At 45.7% G+C, this 24,709-nt stretch overlaps 1 protein-coding gene across 2 annotated transcripts in view; it reads right to left on the bottom strand.

Moving 5' to 3' along the window:
- Positions 1 to 24,709, bottom strand: part of MCUB (mitochondrial calcium uniporter dominant negative subunit beta) — a 78,156-nt gene that overhangs the window by 15,094 nt on the left and 38,353 nt on the right. For both annotated transcript variants that reach the window (XM_066573825.1, XM_066573826.1), the window contains exons 2-4: positions 5,328 to 5,397; positions 4,305 to 4,475; positions 2,909 to 3,013 (exon numbers count right to left, since the gene is read on the bottom strand). In XM_066573825.1, coding sequence (XP_066429922.1) covers positions 2,909 to 3,013; positions 4,305 to 4,475; positions 5,328 to 5,397 — 346 coding nt within the window. The remainder of the gene's footprint in view (positions 1 to 2,908; positions 3,014 to 4,304; positions 4,476 to 5,327; positions 5,398 to 24,709) is intronic.

Below are 24,709 nucleotides of genomic sequence, written 5' to 3'. Positions count from 1 at the left end.
TCACTTGCTGCAGCGTCTGGTTGACCGGGAACATGATCTTTCTCCTGGATCGGAGGCTGCCAAACATCTCATCCTGGATTGTCCTTGGCGGGTTATCTTCCTCAATTTGCATTGTTTCCCTCACCGCCTTGATGAGGTGCGCAATGTCGCTTGATGAGAAGTAATATTTCCTCTCATCTTCTATGGGAACTGGTGGGTCCTCTAATTCCCCTTCGGATAGGAGCTCCAGTGATTCACCGGAGATTGAACTCGCCGATTCGGTCTGTCTAGGTCTTTTAGGGACCCGTGACGGACCTGGCTGGGCCTGGGGAAGGGACGCCATGGAAGCCAGCAGCTCTTCCCTAATCATGTAGCGGATATCAGATTTGAATGCTGCTTTCTCTTCTGCGAGAATTTTCCCTGTGCATTCCTCGCATAGGGTTTTTTTATAGCTCTCCTCGAGCCTTTTGTTGCAGAGGACGCATTTTTTCGATTTTTTCCTCGGGTCCGTTTTCTTTGGACCCTCCTTATCCATCTACCCATGAAAGTGGGGGAGAGGGGAGACAAGAAGGGGAACATATATGCATCCGCTGTACAAGTCATCATTTTGCGCATTCTTTTTTGGCGTATAGCCTACTTACAGTTGGTAGGGTGTCAATCTCTCCCTCACGTGCTGAGCTGTCGTGGGTAGACATACTCACATACACTTGTCTGGCAGTCAGCAGGATCCTCCATGGAGTTTAGCCTGCTTTTATGGGGAGGATTTTCAAATTTGGCGCCATTTTCGGGTTCTCACCGGTAGCCACGCCCCCTACGTTGTGCGCGTGACGTCACCGCGCCGGATGACGTCACTGCTATGCGCCCGAGGTCCAGGGAGGCCGCCGCTGCCGTTCCCCTGCCAGGAGGAACTATCCCATCGCGGCAGCGGCGGCCCGAACATGCGATCCGCGCGAGGGAGACCAGCGCTACTGAGGCGACTTACGGCTCCGTCGGCGGCACAGGTCGGGGATGCAGGGACTCGTGAGTGTGCGGCCCTGACCTCTACCCCTCCAGGGGGACCGCACAGCGTGCGGTAAGTATTCCTTGCGGTAAGTACTCTTGCCTCCGCAGCTTTTTCTTCCTTCTCCTGCAGCTCTGGAGCTGCTCCTCTGTCCCACCGTAGGGACAGGAAGACACTGAAGCACGGGTGGAAAGGGAGGTGCTTTTAAACTCTTCCTGTCCCTACCTGGGTCAGAGGGCAACCTCCATATGTAATGGGGCCGTCGGGATGACGCTCTGGAAAGCTGAATTCACATAACAGCACAGCAGAAGAGGGCGCTCTAGCTGTGTCTGCATTGTTCTCTCTAGAGCAGGCAAAGTTGCACCTATATAAAGACAATTTTTTTTACATTTTTAAGCCTATTTTATCCTCCTGTGCCCTGCAGCTCTGTCCCCAGCATGGTCATGTAGAAGCCGTTATGTACTGTGAACAGCTTCTCCCTTTCACAGTGCCCTCTCCCTGGCAGAGCTGTTGCACTGTCTGTGTCCCAAAGTATCAGGTGGTGCCAAACAGTAGTGTACACCAAATGCACGGATACACAGACAGCGCGTCAGGTCTGGTGGAGAGTGGGCTCTGGGAAAAAGGAGAAGCAGTCTACAGCAAAGAACAGCTTCTCCTTCTTATGCAGAGAACAGAGCTGCTAAGACCCAAGAGGAATAATGACGGCTCAGGGGAAATAGAGCAGCAGAGAACAGGAGGACAAAAGTAGGGTTACAAATCAGTAAAATATAAAAACATTAATAAAGTGTTATATGGGAACAGCTGTGCCTGCGCACTGCGCTAGAGAAAACCGTGCAGGCACAGCTGGAGCGCCCTATTCTGCTGGGCTGCCAGGGGAGTACAGATTTCCCTAGAAACTTCATAGCAACATGTTCACTTAGCTGCATTGCAAAGATGCTTAGAATCACCTATTCTGTACATTAAAAGAAAAAAATGACAGTTACATTTTAAATAAAGTCATCTTTAAGAGGTTTACAAAGGTTCCAGCTGTGCGTGCTTTGTCCAGTGAGCTGAGGATCAGGGTCACTCAACACAGATTCCAAAAATCTAAGTAGGATGTAAAGGCTAGCTCCGGGAGAAGAGCCCCATTAACCCTTTCCAATCCACTGTCTGACGTCTGAAGACATTCTGATTGAAGGCTGTACAGCTCCGATGTCAGAAGACGTCTAGCAGGGTATTCTTCCTGTATATTACTGGCCGTTCTGTTGTCGGGGGGGGGGGGGGGCCTCTCTGGCATGTCCTATACTGCAGTACTGGCTCTAGCCAGCAGACGGCGCCATTGTATAATGGCAGAAAGAGAAAGCCCCCTAGGAAACCCTGAATCCAAAATTGGATTGCAAAGGGTTAAAAGGTCATTACATCAGGGGGTCCCATCACAGGTGCAGAAAACAGCACTGTGACGGAACCCCAGAATGGGAACAATCGGAACAGTTCATTTGCATTTTGAATGGACACCACTTCAGTGTCTGTTTTATAAAGGTTCCGTTTGTTTTCCGTTATATTTGGAGTAGAGAATAAAGCAGTCGACTGCGCCATTCTGGACTCCAAATAAAACGAAAACCTTGTAAAACGGACAAAGTGGTGTCCATTACACAAGGTTTCCTGCTGTTTTCTGCACCTGTGATGAAACCCCCTGATGTAAAGCATAAGGCATACTAAAAAGCACTGTGAACGTTGGCTTAGCCGATTCGCTCTAATCCAGATTGTTGCTGACTGACACTTTTTTCCCCTGAACTGCGTGTCCTTTGAAAAAAGTGGCATTCAGCACTCACAGATTAGGCGGGTTACAATGGCACTCGGTACGCCCACTGTTTAAACCATTTCTGGGAATCCTTATCAATAAAAGACTAAATAGTATAAAGAAATGACTTAGGTTATGACATCACTTACCTGTGGGAGGAGGCCGGATGTAATGTGTGGACTTGTTTATAACTAGCTGAAAGTCATTCTTTAGTAAGACATTCATCAGCGTTGAAGAAGAGAACTTTGTTCCATCTAAAGGGAGGAAGGGTGATGTGTTAGTCACTACAGAGAAGTAACTATAGACAGACGGATCAGTTGTCATTGATGAGCCGGGCAAGGGGGAAGAATCTGAAAATCCACAGCCTGCCTTCAAATTCACAGTAGAAAAATCTACCATGAGCATATGGGGTTTCGTGAAGCCACCGTCCTCAGCATGGAAATTAGCTGTGCATTTTCAGCGTGGAATCCACATTGAAAAATCTGCAACAAATTTTGACACCCAAAAATCCCTAAAGAGCGCAAACAAGATAAAATGCGTTTTCAAGTTGAAATGACACTTCACTAGAGATGAGCGAGCGTACTCGCTAAGGCAAACTAGTCGAGCGAGTAGTGCCTTATGCGAGTACCTGCCCGCTCGTTTTTTAAAGATTCAGCTGCCGGCGCGGGTGACAGGTGAGTTGCGGGTGTGAGCAGGGGGGGAGAGAGTGAGAGAGAACTCCCCCCTCCCCCCGTTCCTCCCCGCCGGCACCCGAATCTTTAGAGATGAGCGGGCAGGTACTCGCATAAGGCACTACTCGCTCGAGTAGTTTGACTAAGTGGGTACGCTTGCTCATCTCTACACTTCCCATTTCTGGTAATATCTATGTCACCGCCCATGAGCTGGGGTGGATTTTACTATAAGAAAGGGAGGCACCTACCGCAGTAGTAACACCTGCTGGATCTCAGCCGACCAGTACTTACAGTTTGGTAGCAGTGGAGTCCTATCATTAACACGAGGAACGATCAGAGCGGTTACCACGTGGAACGATCGGTGCGGTTACCATGTGGAACGATCAAAGCGATTACCATATGGAACGATTGGAGTGATGTGGTAGCAAAAATGGAATCCAACTTCTTTGCTAAATTCGCAGTTTCCCTGATAACTGCACTCTAACGCCGCGCGCGCACACACACACGCACACACACGTGTTTTCACCCAGGAGTACTTGCTACGTACGTTCAATCTCTATACCCTATCTCAGTGTGTATGCGTGTGTAATACGCGCCAAGATAGGACATGCCATGCTTTGGGTTTTTTGCGTGTGTATTACGCACTCTGAAAAATCAATAGTGTGAGTGTGAGAGGGAAAATCAATGTATTTGAATTGCCGCAATATACTGTGTGTTATACGGGCGTACATCACACTCATAACACGCAATTCAAATATGCTATTGAGAGCCTGGCCATAAACCGATCCCAGATTAATTGGCAGTAATCTGTGGAGCAATATTATATATATTATATGACAAATTATCATATTCTGACCCTACAAAGAACGCTTACCTGTTGATATGACAGCTAATTTATCAATTCCCTGGTCCTCCTTCTGGATGTCCCTGAAGAACTGTCCCACCGTTGTGGTCATTGGCTTGATGGTGAAATTACAACGTTCATTTCGAGATGGTAGTGTGAGAGTGATAACAGGGAGCCCATGATTGTACTGAACGGTCACATCTAAAAACACAAGAATATGCTATAAGATAAATCCCCATCCTCTATCACAAGGCCTTGTGTGCACATATAGGTCTCTCGCTATGCAAGAGTATTGTGATACTAGACTGGAGAAAAACGCAAACAAAATGGCTCTATCATAGTCTCCGCAACGTTTCCACCCTCACCCAGGCATTAAAAGACTGGCAGATAGGCCTGTTTGTGCTGTGATACCCGGGCAGGATATCTCATTAGTTCTTGTTCAGATACTGGGAAGCTGGATCGCCATCATGAAACGGACAGATGTTGCTAAAAAGGACAACTCAGATTTTTTACCTTTACAAAACCTACTAAAACCATACTGATAATATTCACTGACACACTGGGGCCCATGCGGTATGCTGTGATGAGCACACAGCCTTTCCAAGGAGTTGGCCCACAAATAGACTAAATATGTCACAACCTTTTAATTGGAATCAACTTCAAGAAGTGCTCCTGTGTGTAGCTATTACTGTTACATACCAACTACAGCGCCCCCTAGTGTTTGTTTCATTCTCTCTCAGAATGTCCATCTCATGTGTGTCAGTGCTGGTGGGCACACAAATCAGTCTCACCACTTTAATCCTCCTATACACGGGCAACAGGGCTGCTTTTGTACAGACCAGCCATTAATCAGGGCATAAGAAGCAGTTTCTTCTCAGCAGCACACCTGAGGCGCACGCTCTGAGAGAATCAAAGTAAACCGTGTCATTATTTGGGTGATCTAAGAGTAATGTCTAATTGTAAGACTTCCCATACAGAGAGCTACTTGCTACACTTTTAGGCAGCTTCAATCCACTGAACATTACTGTGTCATTTACAGTGCTGGTAACTTACCACTAGAGGGCGGTTGCGTGCTGTAAAATATTCCAGTGCACAGCTGCAACCTATGTCTTATATTTCCAGCCTAGAATAATAAGAGAAGTGAAATTACATTCAAATTCTGTAAAAAATAACATACAATCTGCATCACTTTAACGTGGAGAATCCAACAGGCAGATTCACAAATAGCACAGCAAGGTTTCTGGGTCCAGGAATGAAGCCAAATGCCTGATATAAAAGGGGATACTGTGGAAAAAACGGCTATGTCTGGCCAAACAAGAATAATAATAATTATTATATATATATACACATATATATATATATATATATATATATATATATACACATATACACACACACACACATATACACACACACACACATATACACACACACACACACACACATACACATACATACATATATATTTTTTTTCCCTATTTGTTTTATGTTTGACCACGCAGTTTGAGCTTTGTCCTCAGTTCCAGTGTATCTGTCTGACTCATAACTGATTTCAGCAGATACAAAACCGATCCTATAGGAAAGTATGCGTTAAGTTGTCATCCGTCTCCCTCCATATACATACATTATATATATATTTTTTTTTTTACAGAACCGAAGGCAGCAATTCCTTTCGCACATATATAATTATGACTCTGGGTTTACAGATTATGAATTAGAATATCTCTAGTATCAAACGTTCCAACAGAACAGATGTGACATTTTTTTGTCCTGCCAGTTTGTATATATTTTATACCATATCTGACACCATGTGATAACTCTTGTTTTAAGTTTTCCTCGGCTCTGCATACTGTAATCCTTAACCCTTTTTTTTTTTCAATATTAAATCTTTATTTGGGATATAGACATGTAATATACACACAGTTTATAAGACATGTAGTAGTTGCAGACATGTTAACATTACTATGTTGTTGTTTTCTATTTAAATCATGCAATTGTCAAATCCCATTTTTTCCTTATATCAATAATATTTGAACGGATAAACATTTTCAGAAATTGTATATAAAAGAAATACTTCGATACAACATGTATCGTATTGAATGAACTTGGCATTTTTGTGCAGCTTTAACTTTTTCTAATAAGGTTACCTCCATAGCTCCCATGCCTCTTTGTGTTTTTTTAAAGAGTTGTTTCTTAGTGCTATCCACTTTTCGAATAATTGTTGTTCTGCCATACGGTCCCTAAATTCCCCAAAGGATGGAGGTGTGGGCTCTCTCCATCTTCTCGCAATGAGAGATTTTGCTGTCATAAGGGCATGACCCAGCAAATAACTAATTTTTGTAGGGTATTTATTTAAGCCAACCAATAATAAGGTTAGTTTTGCGGATCTTGTGATACGGGTTTTTAGAATTTCGTCTAGATGATTAAGAATAAGATCCCAGTATCTCCCAAGAGCAGGGCATGCCCAAAATATGTGCGTTAGAGTACCCTTTTGGTCACAGTTCCTCCAACATTTGTCATTGGTGTTTTGGAATCTTGTGGCCAACAAGCACGGTGTGTAGTACCATCTCAGATTTACTTTAATTTGTGTTTCCAGTGTCCCCAGACCTTTGGTTGAGCCACATGCCGTTTTATACGCCTTTTCCCATGATTCCGTTGAAATAACTGTACCCAGTTCGTTTTCCCAACTAAGCATATGTGTTTTTTTGGATAATTTGTTGTCGCCTGTCAGAATATCATAGAAATATCTGGTTTCGGACTTTCTCAGGAGGGGTTCTGATGTGATCTTTCTTTGGACTTCCATCGGGATTTCTATCTTATATATAGGAGACTTTTTAAGGAAATTTTTTATTCTGGTATAATTGAAGAGGTCTTTTTGGAGAAGGTTACATTTTTCCTGTAGGATTTCAAAAGGTTTTAGTTCCTCTCCTGTCATTATGTCCTCTAAGTTTTCCACACCCCTTACTCTCCAGGTGTCAATTCTTAAATCAGATATAAACAAGTTTAGTATTTCAATTGGCAGTTTTGGTTTTTTGTGGGTATCGTAGGTGGCTACTTTTTTTGTGTATTCTTCCCAAATTTTTAGGGAGGATGCCACTGTAGGAGGCAAATTTTTGGGAGGGATGTTTAGGGCAAGGTTGGTTGACATGGCCGCGAGTGATGCGCCAAGTAGCAGTAGGTGTCCTTTGGGTGTTTTTGTGAGGCAAGTTTCCATGCCTACCCAGGCCATTGTGTTGTCTCTTTTTGTCCAGCATCTGGTTTGGTTCAGGATAGTAGCTTTAAAATATTTTTCTAGGTTAGGTATATCTGCGCCTCCTTTTCTCCGGTTTGAGGCTAAGATTGAAAGGGCAATCCTTAACCCTTTAAGGACCAAGAAAAACCTATAGTTTTCAACTACCCAGAAATTCGATTGAAAGATTCTTGGTTCTGAAAGAGTTAAACCCTACAACAATCTGCTCCTGATGGGCTCACCCATGTGCCCCGGGGTGTTCTCAGCTCTGCGGGTTCAGAGAGGAGATGTTTGCACAATCCTGGCTTCCCATACATCGCTGCTGTCTCCTTACTAATTATTATTCTGCATGGCAACGTGTAATAATGTTTGTGTCTTTTCCTCCAATGGATTTGACACAGCTTTGGTTGTGGCTCTGTTCACACAGGCACTGTAACCTCTAAGGCCTCTCTCATAGCGGGGTTTTCAACGCCTGCTAATACCGCTGCACTAAGCCTTCATTTGTTTCATTGGGGCTTCTCAGACGAGCGCCAAATCATATGCTGTATGTTCTATCTTACAGCGTTGCAGGGCGTTTTTGACACCCCACATCGCCCATTGAAGTGAATGGGGTGGGTTAAAAACGCAGTTTGAGGGCGATTTCACACGGCCAAGAAAATCGTGCAAAATTTGTGCGTTGCAAAACACACCAATCTTGCAATAATATGAACCCCATGCTTTTGAATGGATGGGAGTGTTTGTGTCCGTGGGGACGTCGCACGTGTGCAATATCAGGACGAGTTTCACGTCCCCATATTGTGCTCAGCCATGTGAAATTACCCTAACAGTGTTATTAAAGGGGTTGTCCCGCGGCAGCAAGTGGGTCTATACACTTCTGTATGGCCATAATAATGCACTTTGTAATATACATTGTGCATTAATTATGAGCCATACAGAAGTTATAAAAAGTTTTATACTTACCTGCTCCGTTGCTAGCGTCCTCGTCTCCATGGTGCCGACTAATTTTCGCCCTCCGATGGCCAAATTAGCCGCGCTTGCGCAGTCCAGGTCTTCTCCTGTTCTCTATGGGGCTCCGTGTAGCTCCGCCCCGTCACGTGCCGATTCCAGCCAACCAGGAGGCTGGAATCGGCAGTGGACCGCACAGAAGAGCTGCGGTCCACGGAGGCAGAGGATCCCGGCGGCCATCTTCACAGGTAAGTATAGAAGTCACCGGAGCGCGGGGATTAAGGTAAGCGCTCCGGTGAGCTTTCTGTACGTCCCTGCATCGGGGTTGTCTCGCGCCGAACGGGGGGGGGGGGGGGTTGAAAAAAAAAAAAACCCGTTTCGGCGCGGGACAACCCCTTTAAGCCTGCTTACCATGCTACCGGGAAGGGGGGGGGGGGGGGGAGTGATGGCATCATCTGCTTACTGTTGTTACTGCACAAAATATGCCATAAAATGCAGGTAAACGCGCTGAAAGACGCTGCAGTTTTACAAACACTTGTGTGAGCGAGGCCTCATCCCAACAGCCGATTCCCAAACATTCTGTGCATTCTATGAGGCAGCACACGTACCTCTTATAGCCCTAGAGGTGATGCACGTGCACGACTTTTCCCACGTACCAACGGCTGCACGTCCTATTCTCCGCAATTTTCATGGATTAGAATAGGGCGTACAATGGGTAGTGTGTGGAAATCGGGCAGCACGCGGGCAGCGCTGGACACGTCACTCAGCTACGTGCTCTTTAGTTGAATAGGCAAGGAGAAGGCGGGAACCGCCCATCAAACGCTCCACCGTTAATTTGCATACGGCATCCAAACACTTTCTGCGGTGATATTTTGAGATGGCATGCAGACTAAAGCAAAACAAAGGCACCGCGGCATTCTTCATGTTGTCACACAAGCAAAAATATATTCTGTAACTAGGCAAAAATAAAAATCATAGGTGAGAGAAAAAAAAAGGACAAAGACATAACTCACAGAAAAAGAAGCCAAGTTATGCATCACCTGATAAACATTCAGCTCCCTCATATTGCAGTCTGGCTTTCTGCATGCTATCAGGGAACATGGTGATTGAGCCTGCCCTGCAGTATCAGGGAATGCATATTTGGCTTCTTTTTCCGCGAGTTATGTCTTTGTACATTTTTTTCTCACCATTGATTTTATTTAGCCGTTAGTGAGAGAGCGTAGGTTCTGACGGTCAGCTTATGTGTTTTGGCCTAAATGCAATCCCTGTTTGTTTTTTTTGCATGCAGTGTGCTATAGATGCTGAGGGAGCCTGGGTTGTTACACCAGTGTGGTGCACTGTGGTGATACAGGACAATACACGGCTTTGCCAGTAGGGGTTGTATTCCTGTATGGTGTGGCGCACTTATGTATGACTGGCATCCTTGGTATCAGTTCATATGTGCAGACTAGGTTTGTCGGCAGTCACCCCTCCCCAACATTCGGTTGAGTTGAGTGGCTGCACATTAGTCTCCACTTAACATTTAGCTCCTCCATATTGCAATCTACAGGTTTCTGCATGCCACTAGGGTACATGGTGATTGAGCCTGCCCTGCATCTATCAGGTGGTGCCTATTTGACTTATTAGGTTAAAAAAATAAAAATAAAAAAATAAGGTGACCGTTCCTTTAACAGCGCTTCAGGACTTTTGGCATGAAATGACCCATAAGATAAGCCCTTTGGCGTCTGCAATAAAATGAAAAGACAAATCTACTATTCGGTCGCATTCACTCGGCCTTTAGAACGGTCACTATCCTGTCCATGTTGGAAAAATCTCTCATGGATCCAATTGTAGCAGAGCTCAGAGACTGAGCCTCGAAGTTCTGCCACAGATTTTCATGCGGATTTATGGCTCACTGAATGGCGCAAATTCATGTGTGACCGCCCGACGCAGATTCTGTATGGACACAGAATCAACAGATGACATTTTTTTTCTACAAATAACCTCCGCCCCATGAATGGGACCTCCGCCCCTATCTACAGTACATTACAGATTATCGGCTCTTAGTTTAATGACAGCAAAGGTGAAAGTTACTGCAATAACACCATGATTAATGGAGATTTAAACTTCATGAATTAAAGATCCTAGAAAAAGGAGTTCAGGTCTCCAGTGTGATGTAAAATGAAGTGTCACCGAACCCTCACGGGCGGCTTTGGGCGACAAGGCCATTGTTTTTGGGTGACAGTTATGATATATGAGGCACATTGTGCGTACTGTGAAGATATACCACACAGATATTACTGCATAATGTGTCTCAGAGGAACCAGATTAGAAAAGGGGCTGAGGAGGGAAACATTTTCTTAAAGAATATATCAAAACTGTATTTTTTATAATTACATATAAAAAAAAAAAATATATATATATATATATATATATATATATATATATATCCCCCCAATAAATATCATACAACACAGAGACCATCCTCCTCTGCTCTTTCCGCAGGTGATCCGGCTCTAAGGCTCTTCCGCTTCTCCGCTGATTACCATTTCCAACAACGACATTTTGTCCTGTCTGTGGTGGCTGCAGCGGGCACATGCCGCCGTCCTGGCACCATGGTTCACATCGCTGAGCAGTGATGCCAATAGTATGACCTGTGAGCGCTGCTGCCATGGATTACATGCAGAAGTCACAAACAGTACCAGACGTTATTGATGTGCGTTTGTAAACAATCACCACGAAAGAGAACTGGTGATACTTTTTTTTTTCTTTTTACACTTTAACATTTTCAGGATTGTTTTACCCTTTTTTGCTTCTCAAATAAGGCCTCCTTACCACGGACGGATTTCTGCCGCGTAATACGTGGCGAAAATCCGCCGCGTTGCCTGCAGCTCTTAGGTTCTATTGAACCTAATAGCTCAATGCTCGCGGTGCGGAATTTCATCGCGGAATTCCGCACCGTGAAATCTCCCGTCCTCACCCGCGGCATGCTCTATTTGCCGCGGGTGTACGCGCGGCCGGCTTCCATTGCAGTCAATGGAAGCCGTCCACTCACACTATCTTCCGCTGTAACACAGCGGAAGATAGCGTGAAGTCGCCTCTCCGCCCACCGCCGCGTCATATGACACGGCCGGCCGTGTCATGTGACGCTGTGGGCGTGTCTTGTGACGTGGCTGGCGCGTCACGCCGAAGCGTCATGCGGGACCCAGAATGCCGGATCCGCTGGTAAGTATGGGGTCTCTGGGGGGCGCCGTGAAGGGCTTCGCCGTGGAATATTCCGCGGCGGAGCCCGTCACGGCCGTGTGCAGCCGGCCTAACCCTGATAAATAGGGTGGTAGATTTAATAAAACCATTTTTAACAAATTTACAATTGCGCTGTCATTGCTTTTTAATCCGCTTCTCCTCCCAGATACAAAGGCTGTTCTACAGAACTTCACTAGCAGCCGTTAATCCCAAATAATCCAGGGTGGCCTTCATTTGCCTGTCTAATAATGCCCTTGTTGTCTGCATGGTCAGTCCACTATTTATGAACACTCGCATCGCCTCTTACGCCACATGAAAATCCTGACATGCACTTGACAAGACGTCAGGCAGAAGACTGAGGCCAGCGCTCCGATCCCTGCCGTAGATATGCCAGTGGATCCGAAGGACAGTTAGCTAGGGCCAATACATGCTATTTCCGTGAAGAGTATAGAGCACGCTACACATGCCAGGCGGACAGAGCATACTTCATATATTGTCGGGTCTGTCTGCTGCATGTGAAGGCTCATTTAGACACAATGATAAATCGCTCAAAAGATGTCGCTCAAGCAACTTTTGAGCGATCATCGTTGTGTCATTTACAGCTCAAGATGATCTCTCAAGATGAGCGCTCAGAGCGGAGGATGCAGAAGACAAGCGGGGGTGTCCCTACTTGTCTTCTGCATACAGCTGTTCCCCTGCTCCAGTCCCCGGCTGTTATACACCCGAGCGTTGGGAGCGGTGGATGCAGAAGACAAGTGGGGTGTCCTCGCTTGTCTTCTGTATACAGCCGTTTTCCCGGTTGGAGCGTCGGCTGTACTACAGCCGAGTGCTCAGAGCGGAGGATGCAGAAGACAAGCGGGATGTCCCTGCTTGTCTTCTGCATATAGCTGTTCCCCGCTCCAAGCGCCGGCCGTATAACAGCCAAGCGCTCCCAGCGGAGGATGCAGAATACAAGCGGGGTGTCCCCGCTTGTCTTCTGCATCCAGCTGTTTTCTGTGCGGAGCGCTCGGCTGTCATACAGCCAAGCGCTCTGTGCCAGGTATGGAGAACAGAGCTGGACCGCTCTGTTTTTCATACCCAGCCTCTCATCAGGGAGCGGGATACAGCTGAAACAATGGTATCAGCTGTATCCCGCTGTGAATCCCTGATAAAACTCATTGTTGTCTTTCAGCACACTGAAAGACAACGATGAGCAACGACTTAAGGAAAACTGCACGATGTCAGTGCAGTTGGAAACAACGATTATTGCTCAAAAGACGGCTTTTGAACGAATTTTGAGCGATAATCGTTCCATCTAAGAGCACAAAGTCAAGAGGGTGGTTCAAGTAGTTAAGAGAAGAGATAATTGCCTTGCACAAACAAGAAAATAGTTACAGAGCGATAAAGGGCTCCTGGAGATACAGATTGAGGCATAATTAGCAAATACAAAGTTTAAAGGAACACTGGCCACACTACCTGGAGGTGACAGAAAGAGGAAGCTGTCAGCTTATGCCACAAGACCTATGGCCCTATTTGGTGGCAGCAGGCTCTGAGGTTTCCATTTGCACAGTAAAGGCCCATTTAGACACAACGAGAATCGCTCAAAGCCGTCTTTTGAGCAGTTCTCCTTGCATCTAAATGCACTGACATCGTGCAGTTTTCGCGCACGAGTCGTCCCTCACTCACTTCAAGTTTTCTTGAATTGAGCGATCAGCTGTTCCCACAGCCGACTGCACTGATAAGATTCTCTATCCTAGTGTCCTGCTTTGAGTTCACAGGAGGGCATGGGCAGTAAGCGCAAAGAACACTACAGCTGTCTGCTTATGCAAAGCAGCTGTATTGTTCTATTAGCGTCTGTGTCCCGCTCCAGCTGCATAACTGTATAGTAGCTACTTAGCTACTATAAGATATGCAAAGATGATCATTTAAACTGTCATTCAAACTGTCATTCAAACTGTCATTTGAGCGATCATCTGTCAGTGTAAATGGGGTCCAAGGAGCATACTAAATGCTGAACACCACGACATACACCTCTACTGACCCAAAAGTGCAAGAAAAGTCGGCTCCGATAGGTTCAAGACCATATACATAAAGCCACAGAAGTTTCAGGATTCTTTTCTGTGGAGACATGAAATAAAACTGGAACTTTTCAGGCCTCTGGATCTGCGGTGCGTCTGGAAAGTAAGGATGTACACTCCAATCTTATCAGACTACTCCGCTCTAGCCCAAAATGTTAGTGTGCTATTGACCATATATTCCATCCTGCCTCAGAGCCTCTGAATTGTATGTATGCTTTCATAACCCAGAACTAACATATTGGAAGTTACCTTGAATTTAGGGGGGAAAAAAAGTAACAGCAATCCTTTCCTAAAATGACCCGCGCCTGCATTACTTAGATCAGCGGTATTTTGGGTGTGCAGGTAACAAGGTGGAGCGCGCCAACAGGCATGGAGGCTGCAGTTCACTCCAACTACAGAACCTGAATGAACCCGGCAATCAATAAGGTTAATTATTTGCTGTCTCGCTGACATAAATCAGCAGTGACTCGCTCCGTACTCGCTCCGCTCCTGCATGATTACAGCGGTGACATGTCACTCCAGAACACGATGGCAACATTCAGTTTACAGTGCCAGCAGTTTAACCCTGAAATACACAGGTTAGGTACACAAGCCATGGGGTAAGGGCACAAAACGACTGCAGAGATTTCATGAAAGACAAAATGTCAAAGAATATCTCCTTAGAAGTCATTCAGAAATTCAGTCTTAAGCCCCATTTACACGCAAAGATGATTGCTCAAAATTCGTTCAAAAGATAGGAAGAATGACAGTTTTGGTGATCATTTTGCATAAGCTGCTAATGGGCACTAATGTTCATTAGCAGCTTAATAGGTTCATTTGCATGTAAATTAGCCTCCACCAGCTGTATGTAGTGAACAGCAGGTGGTCTGTTATCTGTATACAGCCCTCTTGTTCTGCCACAGGACTGCAGCTGAATACAATGTTATCAGCGCTCCTGTGGAGAAACACAGCGTGCGGTCCCTGCTATCAGCTCTCAGTCCGAATGATGGATTTCAAACTCAATTAAAAATAATCGTTCAGGCGACAAGCAAATGATGGTAGCAGTTACACGCAACGATAAATCGCTAAAAAGACAGTGAATTTTGGGCGATAATCGTTGCGTGTAAATAGGGCTTTAGTCCATAGCTGACCATCGATCACGAATCATTTACACCTTTTATGACCGCAGCTGAAAGCTGAATGGCAATACCGGTCATAAAGACTTAGGCCGCTGTCACACGAGCGGATTTTTATTAGTGTATGAGCGGATAGTAATTCCGATCTCCGCGAGCGGATTTACATTCGCTGCATATCCATGTTTGTGTGGAATCCGCAAGGATAGCCTCCATCGAAGTCAGTGGAAGCGGTATGACCCGCAGCCCATCTGCAATCAACATTGTACCTGCGTGATCGCCTAGCGATGGTGCGGGAAAAACAAATGTTTAGGGGAAAAAAAGCTGTACCACACATGACCGACGACGAGCGTCCGTGGTCATCCGCAGTACAGAAAGGACAGGTACGCAGGGTCGACAGCTAGGGTCAGAGATGGATCCCACTGTGGGCTACCGCATGTGAAATCCAATTAGTTTGTGTGCAGTCCGCCTCAGGCTGCTCTCACAAAGGCGTTGGCAAAATGCCGCAATCAAAAATGAGGTGCTGAACAGCGATTTTGAGCTATGTTTTTGAACACATTTTGCAGCCTTTTTTTAATGCACCCAATCATTGTAATGGGCGAGGAAATGTGTTAAAACTGCTTAAACGCCTGAAAATAGAGCAGACAGCAGTTCGCAACACCACAATTGATTGCTAGTCTGAAAAGCCCCACCGAAATCACTGGAGGTGTTTGAAACGCTGAGCTGAACTCTGTAAAAAGCGGGGAGCATGAGTGGCCTTACGGTTCGTTTAGACGAGCAGATCTCTGGTCTGAACAAGTTAGTTCGCCGGATCCTGGTTATACCGACAGATAAATCGTCGGCCCGTTCACACGAGAAATCCTTCGGTTGCTCACAGTCACGGTATAAGTGAGGGAGAAGAACCGAACGAGCGGTATTTAAACCCAACGACTACTGAACGAGCCAACGGCGATTTTTTTGCCTGCAGAAAATAACGAAGAAGGAAAGCGGACAATTTATCGCTCAGGCGTTAGCTGCGATTAGTCTGCACAATTACTGTTCACTTTCGCTCGTTTGAACAATTTTCTGAACGATAATCGTTTCATCAAAAAGCGCCGCTTCTGTTGGCTTAAAGAAATCCGTGCGTTGCCTCACACAGTAGGGTACAGGCTATAAACACATCGTGGCCGTATTGAAGTTTTTTTTGTTTTTTATAAAACTGATACAAAGTTGCATTTTTCCTGTGATTTTCGCAACATGATGTGGGACTAAAACCACAGGGGTGGCAGTGACTCTCTAATGGTTGCTGCAGAGAGAACATCTGTCTTCTCACTAGTGCTCTTCTCTCCTTTGTAACCACGTATATTTATGTTAGCGGCCGGCCGCACTACTGTGAGAGAAGTGCCACTTAAACAAAGCATACAGAGAAGCCCGAGGACTGCGAGTTTTGCTGGAATATAAGCCGGCTCATTCTTCCTGGGCTGGGAAATCGCTTCCATGCTGGTTTAATTAAATCACATCAAGAACATAATGTTCCCACTGTAATGATGCTTTCCAGGTTTACAGCACAAATGTATTTGTTGCTTCTCCGGAATGATGCTTAATCCATAAGAACATTGTTCTGTAGCACATGGTAAATCCCTCGCGATATCCATACTGAAGGGTTATACTCCTCACCGTACGAGGGGAGGTTCTCGAATCAAAATGCTCCACAATTCTATAGTAAATTGTGCCAAGCCCGTACATGGTATGCCCCTAATTTATTATGTGTGTTATACACCTACCTGACAAGGGTCTACAAAAAAAGGGGCATAGGAGAAGAAAAAAAAAAAGGCAAAAATTCGCATGCCCCAGTTTCTGGAATTTTAAAGGTGTTGTGCCATTATCAACCTTTATCATCTAACCGTAAGATAAGTGATACTAGTATGATTGGGGGGGGGGGGGTCCTCACCGCTGAGCCCCCCACTAATCCTGAAACCAGGTCCCATGTCCCCGTCACCTCATCACTCCTTACATCTAACCAGAGTGATGCGGAGATTGAATAGCGCAACAGTCTCTCTCGCGCAATGCCGCTACATTCATTACAATGGAGCTGCGAGAAAATAGCCTAGTACAGCGCTCTTCTCTCTCCAGCAGTCCCACTGAAGCGAAGCAGGACTGTGCCTACACAACTGCCATTCCGTTCAATTTCATCCCCAACGCGGGGCTGCAGCGATCACACTGTGGCGAGAAGAGGGGAAGACACAACCTCTGTTCTCGGGATCATGAGTCAGTCTTTTAGCACCTATCCCATGGGGTTATTTGTGGTGCAACCCCTTAGACTGGTGTAAATGCTCACCGGGCATGAGGTGACATAACAAAAAGAGCAAATACGTCTATTGGTTTGTACTACGTTTATCCCGCTTTGTGGGTTAATTTTGATAAATGTGTTGCCTCATTTACCTAATCCTCAATGCGTATATAGCCAACAACACAACTGATCACCCCCCTCCTGTATGCCTTGTTCTTCAGAACTTCTCACTCACTGTACAATGCTATAGACATTAATAGAAAGAAATTCAATATAAAGGTTATTGGCTTCAGGGTGAATTATGGAATAACACTTTTCAGTTTTTCAAAAGTTTCTTTGGTAACTGACGAGGACTTTCGATGTATCGAGGCTAGAGCTGTGTAATACCCCACGCGCACTAGTGTCACTGCGGCTCACATCTTTGGTCGCATCATTTGTCCTGATCTGCCAGCATGGAGTTAGAGAACAGATTGATATATAGTTTGGGGGTGAAAAGGTTCAATACAACAGGTAATGTACTGATTGAAATGACTAGCTTTATCTAGTGCTTTGGGTTCCATTATGGAATCAGGCAAGTAGGACCCACTGGCCAGACGGAACGGTGATCTGACGGAACCGAATGATGCCGAAGAGATCCCATAGACTTCGGCATCTTACAGAAGGATATCGCACTGCATGAAGAGTTATTTAGTCTTCTATTTTAACAGAAATCACCGGCGTAAACTGCAAACGGAACCTCCGACGCCTTCAGAAAGATGCAACAACGTCCTCAGAGAAAAGATCACATTGATGACTTACTCACCCAACTTCGAGGTTAAGCCCCACGGCAAGAGACGACATGGATATGGCTCCCATACCAAGATTTCTTCTTTTGGGGAATTCAAAAGAATATACGTAGCTGCAGCGCCAACATGGAAGATCGGCTCCATCCATCTCGCACCCTCCGGATATTACACAGCGGCCCACCTAGGCGATGCGGGCTCCGTGTACGGGGACTTTTACATTTTATGGATGTCATTGTATTACGACCCAAGACTGGATTTGTAGTTTAAAAAAAATATCACCGTCTGTATTTTTGAGAATAACTAGAAAAACACGTTTCTGGTAGATGGCTAACTATATATCTCCTGCTGAAAACACGGTAATCAATAGGTACAGGTACGGAGAAAACCAATCTAAAACCAACTGTGACTTATGGCTGGAGATAATCACCCGCCGCACACTCACAGTCCTGGAGAAATCATAGTCTAAGGTTCAAGCAATGGCTGATACATCATTTATGGTCTTTTACTAGTAGGATAACCTCTATAAACACAGTCACCCCGCTAGCTCCTACTGCAGAATCAGGATTCTAGAAGCAGCTCCGTGCTGTGATTGGAATTCTTCTAAATACGTCTACGAGGCGTTTTATACTTCTATAGATCTAGTTTTCCAAATTTGTTATAGAGGTTGCAGATTAGAGCTGGCTCTTATCACATCGCCGCTTTGGTACATTTTGTTCAACCATTAGAGCATTGAATCTCCTTGATTATTAAAGGGGTTGTCCCGCGCCGAAACGTTTTTTTTTTTTTTTCAATAGCCCCCCCCCCGTTCGGCGCGAGACAAACCAGATGCAGGGGTTAAAAAAGAAAACGGGATAGTGCTTACCTGAATCCCCGCGCTCCGGTGACTTCTTACTTACCTGCTGAAGATGGCCGCCGGGATCTTCTCCCTCGGTGGACCGCAGGTCTTCTGTGCGGTCCATTGCCGATTCCAGCCTCCTGATTGGCTGGAATCGGCACGTGACGGGGCGGAGCTACAAGGAGCCGCTCTCCGGCACGAGCGGCCCCATTCAGAAAAGAAGAAGACCGGACTGCGCAAGCGCGTCTAATCCGGCAATTAGACGCTGAAAATTAGACGGCTCCATGGAAACGAGGACGCTAGCAACGGAACAGGTAAGTGAATAACTTCTGATAACTTCTGTATGGCTCATAATTAATGCACAATGTACATTACAAAGTGCATTAATATGGCCATACAGAAGTGTATAACCCCACTTGCTTTCGCGGGACAACCCCTTTAAGGTACATGCATACGGGTGATTTCATAGTTATGCCTAAACTTCTGGGGCCCAACTAGAGCTGGACATCCCGATCCCCTGCTGTCCGATGTGCTGAATGCAGTGATTGGACATGTGGGCTATTCTCGTCCGAAAATGACACAAGGATAAGGCAGTGTGTATGCTGCGATAGTTATTGGGCACGTTTTTCGTACAATATGTGCAAGTGGCAACATGGGAGCCTTTGGCAGAATGGTACAGTGTATTACATGCGTAATATGCTGTCATCACACGCTCACAAGAAGGAGGCCTTCGGCTGGACTCACAGGGGCGGCTTTGAATAGCGAAATCCACGGTCGGCATGGATCCGCAGCAAATGGCATGCATTGATGGTATGTAAAAATACATTTTTCCTTTACACTTGCGGAAACTAATTGCAATTTCCGCTAGTGGAGGACAAAAAATTGCAGCATGCTCCATTTTGCTGCGGACTCCGTGCGAACGGTCCTCATTGACAACAAGTCAACAAAGGCTCTCTAACCCACAGCCCAACCGCAATTGACATAGTGGATCGGCGCGATACCTGTGTCATCGCCTATTTATAATGCGGGAAAGACTAATTAAAAAAAAAAAATTGCACATGACCGACGGGGAGCGTCCGTGGTCATCTGCAATTCAGGAAAAGAAGGTACGCGGTGGTGGTGGGGTGTTAACGGTTGGGGTCCGAGCCAAAATCCGCTGTGGGAACCCCCATGTGGAATCTGGATGATTCGTGTGCAGCCGGCCTTACTACCCATAGGATCGCATATACAGTATAGACCTTGCAACAATGTTTGCAAATTGGAAAAAGAGAAAAACACACAAAAACCTAAAACATGCACATTTCATAGCATTCCATCAATTGCTAAATTCCATTTTACAGTTAGTACAACCTCAATCATATTCAAGCACATCCCTCAGTATTCAGAGATGGCACAACATGTATTGGCTTCATAATAGCAAGCAGCCTCATTTGCATGACATTCTAGATAAAGTGCTCTGACAGAAGCCTTCTAGATAATAAAGAGCGGATATTATTTGCTGCCAGCCCCTGCTGCGATCTCCAGCATGTGATAACAGGATGGAAGGAACAGAGAATTCTTGCAGGAATGACTTTCAGATGGCAGATATTTAGCTGCAGGGACGGGGCGAGCGCCATCCTGGAACGCTGCATGCACATTACAGGCTGACATTATTTGCATCATCAATCAGCTGAAGAGTTAATTGTGCTCTTATCACAGCAGGGACAAGTTCACTAAGCCAGTTATCACATCATCGGCCCATGTTCTGTTCAAAACCTCTGCCGCCGATTTCCACGAAAATACCAGACGAACTAGCACAGCGTGCGGTGCTATTGTGTCTGGGAAAGTGCTGGACAGACGGACGGAAACAAAAAAAACCTCATCATAGTCAATAGGGTCCATTCGATGCGATTCATAAGACAGATCAGTTGGGGCTAGTGGTTTCCATTTTTACGCTTCCATAACTGAGAAGGAAATCAAAATCCACAATGCAAGTGTGAAAGAAGCCTAATACGGCAGAGCCAAGTTCAACATAAAGACAGGAAGCAGTTAGCTCCCGAGTCCTCCTAGTGGTGGCTGCAGGCAACAAGCATTCTCGACGAACAATACAGCTGTTCTGTATAAGCAAACAGCTGTATTGTTCTGTGATTACAGCTCACGTCCCGCTGTGAACTACCAGCGGGACACGAGCTGAAAGAATCTTATCAATGCTGCCGACTGTTATCGCTCAATTCTAGAAAACTACACGATGTCTGTGCATTTAGACCCAACGATTCTCGCTCAGAAGACGGCTTTGAGCGAATTTTGATCAAGAAACGTTGTCTCTAAATGGGCCATTAGTGATTTTGTATTAGTGGAACACTCAACAACCGCTTAAAAATGGCAATAGTCGTGTATGCCCTTTGGCACTGATCTGTGGCTAGTTATGGCAGATTTCTCCAGTACAGAGAGCAATAATAACTCCTAAGTAAGGATGAGCGAGTATACTCGCTAAAGCACTACTCGCTCGAGTAATGTGCTTTAGCCAAGTATCTCCCTGCTCGTCCCTGAAGATTCGGGGGCCGCCGCGGGGCGGGGAGCTGCGGGGGAGAGCAGGGAGGAACGGAGGAGAGATCTCTCGCTCCCTCTCTCCCGCCCGCTCTCCCCCGCTCCCCGCCGCGACTCACCTGTCAGCTGCAGCGGCTCCCGAATCTTCAGGGATGAGCAGGGAGATACTCGGCTAAAGCACATTACTCGAGCGAGTAGTGCCTTAGCGGGTATACTCGCTCATCCCTACTCCTGAGCAGTAACTGCAAATATCTAACGCATCAGATAGAGGTCAGATAAAAACTCAGCCTTCAATCGAGTCTCACAGTCTTGTGTCACCTGTAGGGACTAAAAAACAAGAAACAATCTAAAATATGCACAAAACACTAAATGGCAACCTGACCTCTGCTAAATCTGTATATGTGTATTTGTAAAAAACTACCCCCCCCCCCCCCCCATCCCCTCAAGTCCGCATTCTCACCTGGACAGTTTGCACTTACAGAAATGACCGACCATACTAAATACATTTTGCCAATGTTGCTTTTATTCTCCTTCTGCATCTTCAATCCCCTTGATATAAATAGCGCCTGTGTAATTGTGCGTGCGCAGCGGCATCCTCCCTGGCACGCTGGGCTACTATATATAGCAGATGCTTCTATGTCATTGTGTGGGCATTACATTTCTGTCCAGGGCAAACAGAGGTTATACGTACAGGAGTAAGGGCGATATGAAACAGATATCACCGTTTTCCTCATAAGTGATCTTCAAATATCGCTGCTGATTGCAAAAAATTAAGTCCCCATCATTTGCTTACATTTACCATCTACACCAGGAGGGCTCCCAATGTACAAGTGTCCAGGGGTGTCCCCCTCTGTCCTCAGCTGGGCTTGCACAAATCAAGAAAGAAAAAAAAAAAAAAAAGTATGGAATAAAATAGTAAACTTTGCTAATTTTATCAAGTAGAGCGCAGTAGCAAACAACAACAAAAACAAAATCATATACCATATGGCAGTGGCATAGCAATAGGGATTGCAGCGGTCACAATTGTGACCAGGCCCCTAAGCTATGCTCTACACGTTAGTGGGCCATTACAGTAAATTCAGAGATGGACAAAGGAGCGATCGATCGTGAGGAAGTATTATGGCATGATAGTAGCGATAATGGCTCTATCCAATCAGAAGGGGCCTGTGACGTCACGGTAGGCACATCAGGTTTCTAGTGCGGCCCTCCCGCCAGGCATGACTAGTAGAGGCAGATAACAGCAAGGCAGTTACAGGAAGTTAGGTCAGTGATGCCTCTCTCTTCCTGAGACAGCTGGTCCTGGTTGGCTATACACAGTTTGCCTGTGGCTTTATGTATTGTGTGATGTATGTCGGGGGCACAGAGAGGCCACCATTACTCTTGCAGAGGGTTAGAGAGGGAACACTGTAAATCATGGGGCGGATGAGGGGGATGTATAGGGAGACCATTATTACTCTTGGGAGAATGGGAGGGATACAGACCGCCCCCAATTCCTCTTGGGGAGAGATGATGCACAGAAAGACCACTATAACTACGGGAGGGCACTAGGGGACTATTATTACCTTGTCAGCAGTACAAAGGAGGCCAATTACTTTGGGGCAAAAAGTGGGTATTATTATTCTATGGGCGTGGGGGTAACAAGTAGAGGTACAAATGCGAGCACAATACTGTAATGCAACATGGAAGCAATTATATAGTGTCAGGAACGATGGGAGAATTATTACTGTGTGGGGCGATTGAGCAAAGTCTCTATTAAATCTTGTGTTATAATAATGGTCTTAAAGACCTGCTGACTCCAATGTACATATTTTTCAAGGGGGAGGATGACATTTTGGGGTCTACGCTCCTGATCTTTTAAGACCCTAGTATGCTTTAGAGCAGTGTTCCCCAACTCCAGTCCTCAGGGACCGCCAACAGGTCACGTTTTCAGGACCTCCTCAGTATTGCACAGGGGATGTAATTATTGTCAGTGCCTCAGACATTGCCACAGGTGTTCTTACCATAGGATATCCTGAAAACATGACCTGTGGGGGTCCATGAGGACTGGAGTTGGGGACCCCTGCTTTAGAGATGCAGAAATGCAACTAAATGGATGACCTCCATTGACTTACTCAAATCGGCAGAGGTGCGGGTTAATTTGGCAGGACAAATCTGCAGATCAGGAAGGGGACATACCTCTTCACAACATAATGGTGTTTCTTTAGGATAAGTTTATATAACAATCACTGCCCACTGAAGATCTAATGAAAAAGGTTACAGCAAAAAGCATAAAAAGCAGTAAAAGCAAGCAAAGCATCTTATTCCAGATGGAGCTATAAAGGAAGCAGACATGTGGTTCCTTCTGTAAAGTAAAGCTAAAACTACGGCTGATGCAGACAAGCTAGGAGCTGCCGGCAGTTATATTCTACTACAATATAAGAGAATGTTCCTACTGTATGACAACAAAAAATGACAAGATTAATGCACGCCGACAATGCCTTCAAACATCATCATCATAGAATATATTGTCCTTCAGCCCAATGTTGTTTGCCCATCATCGGCCCGTGTGGATATGCCACGCTCGCTGCTCGGCTGATCTGATCTCTTATGTTGGCACTGGCAGCACATCTCTCCGTGTGAACAGGAGGAGGTGCTGCTGACTAATGGCATCTGTATGGGGCTGATGAATGCAGTAGCAATCATGCATCACCACACTAGCAATCATCTGCCCTGGTAAAACCACTGTCAATCATCACTCAATGGGAAGATCTGCCCATGTAAAACCGTCATAACGGGAAGCTCAGAGTGAGAGGGTACAAATATAAAACTTTCATTTGGCTTACTGCAGCACATGAACTTGGCAAACAATAGTGTAAGTAACCCCCATTCATGGCAGCAACATATCTTGGGGATCCAGCCCACTTTTATACACCTTTCCGGCTCCTCTATTTAGGCTGCATGCCCACTGTCATGAAACTCTCAGCTTGCGTCAGCTTTTCATAGCATACAGCTTCTTCTAACACTGACAAAGAGGGTTTGAACCTCGAAAACACATTTACCGCAGGTCCTTTCAAAAAGTGGGAATTTATTCCTTGTGACTTTCTCCTGTACAATTTGTCAGATGGTTGCGCCGTTCTCCAGACACCATCACTCTCCTAAACCTATTCCTTCAGCAGAGCCGCAGTCTGGATGGGCAGCACATCCGTATATTTATAGTATCAAAATACTAACGACCACATGTCCGGCCGAGTTACATGCTCTGCCCCTGATCACATGACTATCACAGGTCCTTCATTCTGTACAGATACTAACGACGACCTGTCCGTGAGTTACATGCTCCGCCCCTGATCACATAATGGTGACGTCATCACAGGTCCTTCATCCCTGTGCAGATACTAACGACCACCTGTCCGTGAGTTACATGCTCCGCCCCATATCACATAATGGTGAGGTCATCACAGGTGGACTACATCCCC

The sequence above is a fragment of the Eleutherodactylus coqui genome, chromosome 7 (genome assembly GCF_035609145.1).
Source record: "Eleutherodactylus coqui strain aEleCoq1 chromosome 7, aEleCoq1.hap1, whole genome shotgun sequence".
Lineage (NCBI taxonomy): Eukaryota > Metazoa > Chordata > Amphibia > Anura > Eleutherodactylidae > Eleutherodactylus > Eleutherodactylus coqui.
The sequence above is the reverse complement of the archived record's forward strand: the minus strand, read 5'-3'. Positions and strand labels throughout refer to the sequence as shown.